The sequence below is a fragment of the Cyprinodon variegatus genome, unplaced genomic scaffold (assembly GCF_000732505.1).
Source record: "Cyprinodon variegatus isolate N-32 unplaced genomic scaffold, C_variegatus-1.0 Scaffold472, whole genome shotgun sequence".
Classification (NCBI taxonomy): domain Eukaryota; kingdom Metazoa; phylum Chordata; class Actinopteri; order Cyprinodontiformes; family Cyprinodontidae; genus Cyprinodon; species Cyprinodon variegatus.
Genome location: NW_015150925.1, coordinates 668,711 through 671,558, shown reverse-complemented (window position 1 = coordinate 671,558; position 2,848 = coordinate 668,711). Strand labels below are relative to the sequence as shown.

General features: G+C 40.1%; 1 protein-coding gene across 1 annotated transcript in view; it reads left to right on the top strand.

Moving 5' to 3' along the window:
• The window catches only part of cemip (cell migration inducing protein, hyaluronan binding), a 118,692-nt gene that overhangs the window by 5,385 nt on the left and 110,459 nt on the right, over positions 1-2,848 (top strand). The window contains exon 2 of the mRNA XM_015389797.1: positions 991-1,129. Within this exon, the coding sequence (XP_015245283.1) occupies positions 991-1,129 (139 nt within the window). The remainder of the gene's footprint in view (positions 1-990; positions 1,130-2,848) is intronic.

Here is a 2,848-nt window from a genome sequence, read left to right as displayed (position 1 = left end):
GCTTATCCACTTATCTCCAGAAAAGCAGGATAACCTAAACAATTTTAACCTCAGTCTATGTGAAGAAAAGATTCAAGAACTCGAAACTGAAAAGTATGAGCAGCTGGAAGCTGAGTATCAGATGCTAATGCACAGAGTTAGTGCTGCAAATCTTTTATTGTCAGGAGCTGAGATAACAGTAGAGTTCGATAGGATCAAAGACCAACAAGGCCAGAGTGACAATGCCTCAGAACAAAACGTGTGGACCCCTCTTTCTGAGGAGCTATGCGATAAACAAAGCAGGCAGACTCGGAATCAGCAGGGGGTCAAACCAGTTGAAAGGAAAACAGTTCCTGAAACAGACACAAAATCTCCAAATTCTGAGTTAAAACAAAATATCTCTGAAAATAAAGATGTTCAAAGTCAAAGTAGTGCCACAGACAGAGAGAGAGAAACAACTAGATCTCTTAGTGGAGCTAAATGGTTTAAAATGTTGCAAAGTACAACTATCCAGTACAACTACTACTACTAATTTAGCAAAATCCTTTCTATAAATGGCACCATTGTTTAGCTTATGTTACATTTAGTAGACGTTTTCATTTGCTCTTTTCAGAGTTTCTATATTTATTTTCCATTTAAACTGTAAAGTTTAGTAAAATTGTTTTGTTTCCAAAATGTTGTATTAGAATGTTAGAAAGCCTTTAGTGTGGATATTCAGAGAGCAGAATATTTTAGGGTCACCAAGTCATAGAAATGGTTCGAAGATTTTCATTAGTTGAATATTTTCCAAAGCTTTGACTGTGTTTAGTATGATCAGATATAAGATAGGAGTATGATAGAAAGTTTGGGCATCTTAATGCACACCATCCACAGGTCTCTAATCTCACCAGGTTCCACATTTAGTGGACAAAAGCTGTGATGTGTGAGAACTGATGGATCCTGCTTAGCTTTAGCTGTTAGGGAACTAATCTGGAGGCTCCATCGCTCATCTGCACTCCCTCTCCTTTGTAGGAAAGCTGGTGATTGCTGACACCCCCCAAGCCATCCTGCTGCGGGCCAAGCACATTCTGATAGGAGACAGAGGAGAGCTGCACATTGGAAGTGCATCCTGTCCCTATCAGGGCAACCTGACCATCTCCTTGTTTGGAAGGTACATGTATCTAAATGAATAAGCAGCAGGTGATATGGACGCATAAACTTTAACCCAGCTGCTCTCAGTGGGTGTTCAGGGAAGGTCTTTATCTGGTGCTACACCTTCATTCTGTGCTGTTATTCAGCTGAATACGTAAAGAGTGCTTCCTGTACAAACTACAGCAGTCTGCAGATGTTCAACCTCACCATCTCTGGCTGCTGGGCTGGCTGGTGGATCAGTACGGGGTGCCAACAGGGACATTTCTCAGAATTAGCTGTATTAGCTTACTCACACAGATTAAATCAGACTCTTTCAAGCACTATACTAAAAAAACCTGAACATGCAATAGTAAAAATCCATCTCATAAACAAGTGAAAAACTGTTCATAGAAATACTCAGATGGTTTCAACTGAAAAGTATGTTTGTGTTTGTAACCTGGTTTAGTTCACGTTAGCAGTGTTTTTTAAAACACCAGAGACTTGACGTAAAAAGTGATAACGCTTTTTTTTTCATTATTTCCCTTCATGGAGCTGATTCTCTTTAGATTGGAGGCCCAATCAGGTTCAGATATGTCGCCATGCCTACTGGGTTCTGTAGGACAGTTTGTGTCCTATAAAAGACACAGATTGTTATTCCAGATTGTTTTCCAATAGATGAAGCCTGTAGGTAGATTAAGGTCCTGTTTAAGGAATTGCATTGTTTAAATATTCCTCTGAAAGCGTTTATATTCATTTCAAGTTTAAGAAATGTGGCTGCTGTTGGAGAAAGATGGATCTTGGTGGGAAAGTTTGGGTGCAAATTTTGTTTTGGCAATTTATATTTCAAATAAATGTGATTACTTCCAAAACATGACCAATCAATCAACTGTGCAATCCAGTTTAGAGAGAGAAAAATAAGTATTTCAATACCCTGCTATTTTGCAAGTTCTCCCAATTACAAATGAATCTGAAATTGTAGATGCATGTCCACTGTGAGAGACATAAACTAAACAAGAAAATGTTTATTTATATGATTCAGCTGCAAATAATTATTTCAACACCTGAGAAAATCGATGTTAACATTTGGTACAGTATCTTTTGTTTGCCGTTCCAAAGGTCATTTCCTGTAAACCCCCTTAGTTTCCTGTAGTTTTTCAGCAGGTTTGCAAACACTGTAGGAGGGATTTTGGCCCACTCCTCCTCACAGATCTTCTCTAGATCAGTCAGGTTTCTGGGCTGTTGCTGAGAATCACAGACTTTGAGCCCCCTCCAAAGATTCTCTGTTTGGTTTATGTCTAGAGACTGGCTAGGCCACGCTATAGAACCTAGATCTGCTTCTTCCAGAGCCGCTCCTGTTATCTTGGCTGTGTGCTTTGGCTCATTGTGATGCTGGAAGACCCAGCCTCCCCCCATCTTCAATGCTTTAAGTGAGGGGAGGAGGTTGTTCCCCAGAATCTGGCAATGCATGACCTCGGTCCTCCTCTCCTTAGAAAAGCACTCCCACAGCATGATGCTACAACCCCTATGCTTCACAGTAGAGATGGTGTTGTTTGGGATCCTCATCTGATCACATGACTTTCTCCCATGACTCCTCTGGATCATCCAGATGCTCATTATGTGCAAATGGGCCTTGATATGTGCTGCTTTAAGCACATATCTGTTAGTCAGAAAGATCCACAGGAATTATGCAGTAATATAATAATCTCAGATTTGCCGTTTATTAGCTCTAAGATCAAACGGCACCCATTTTTTAAAAATA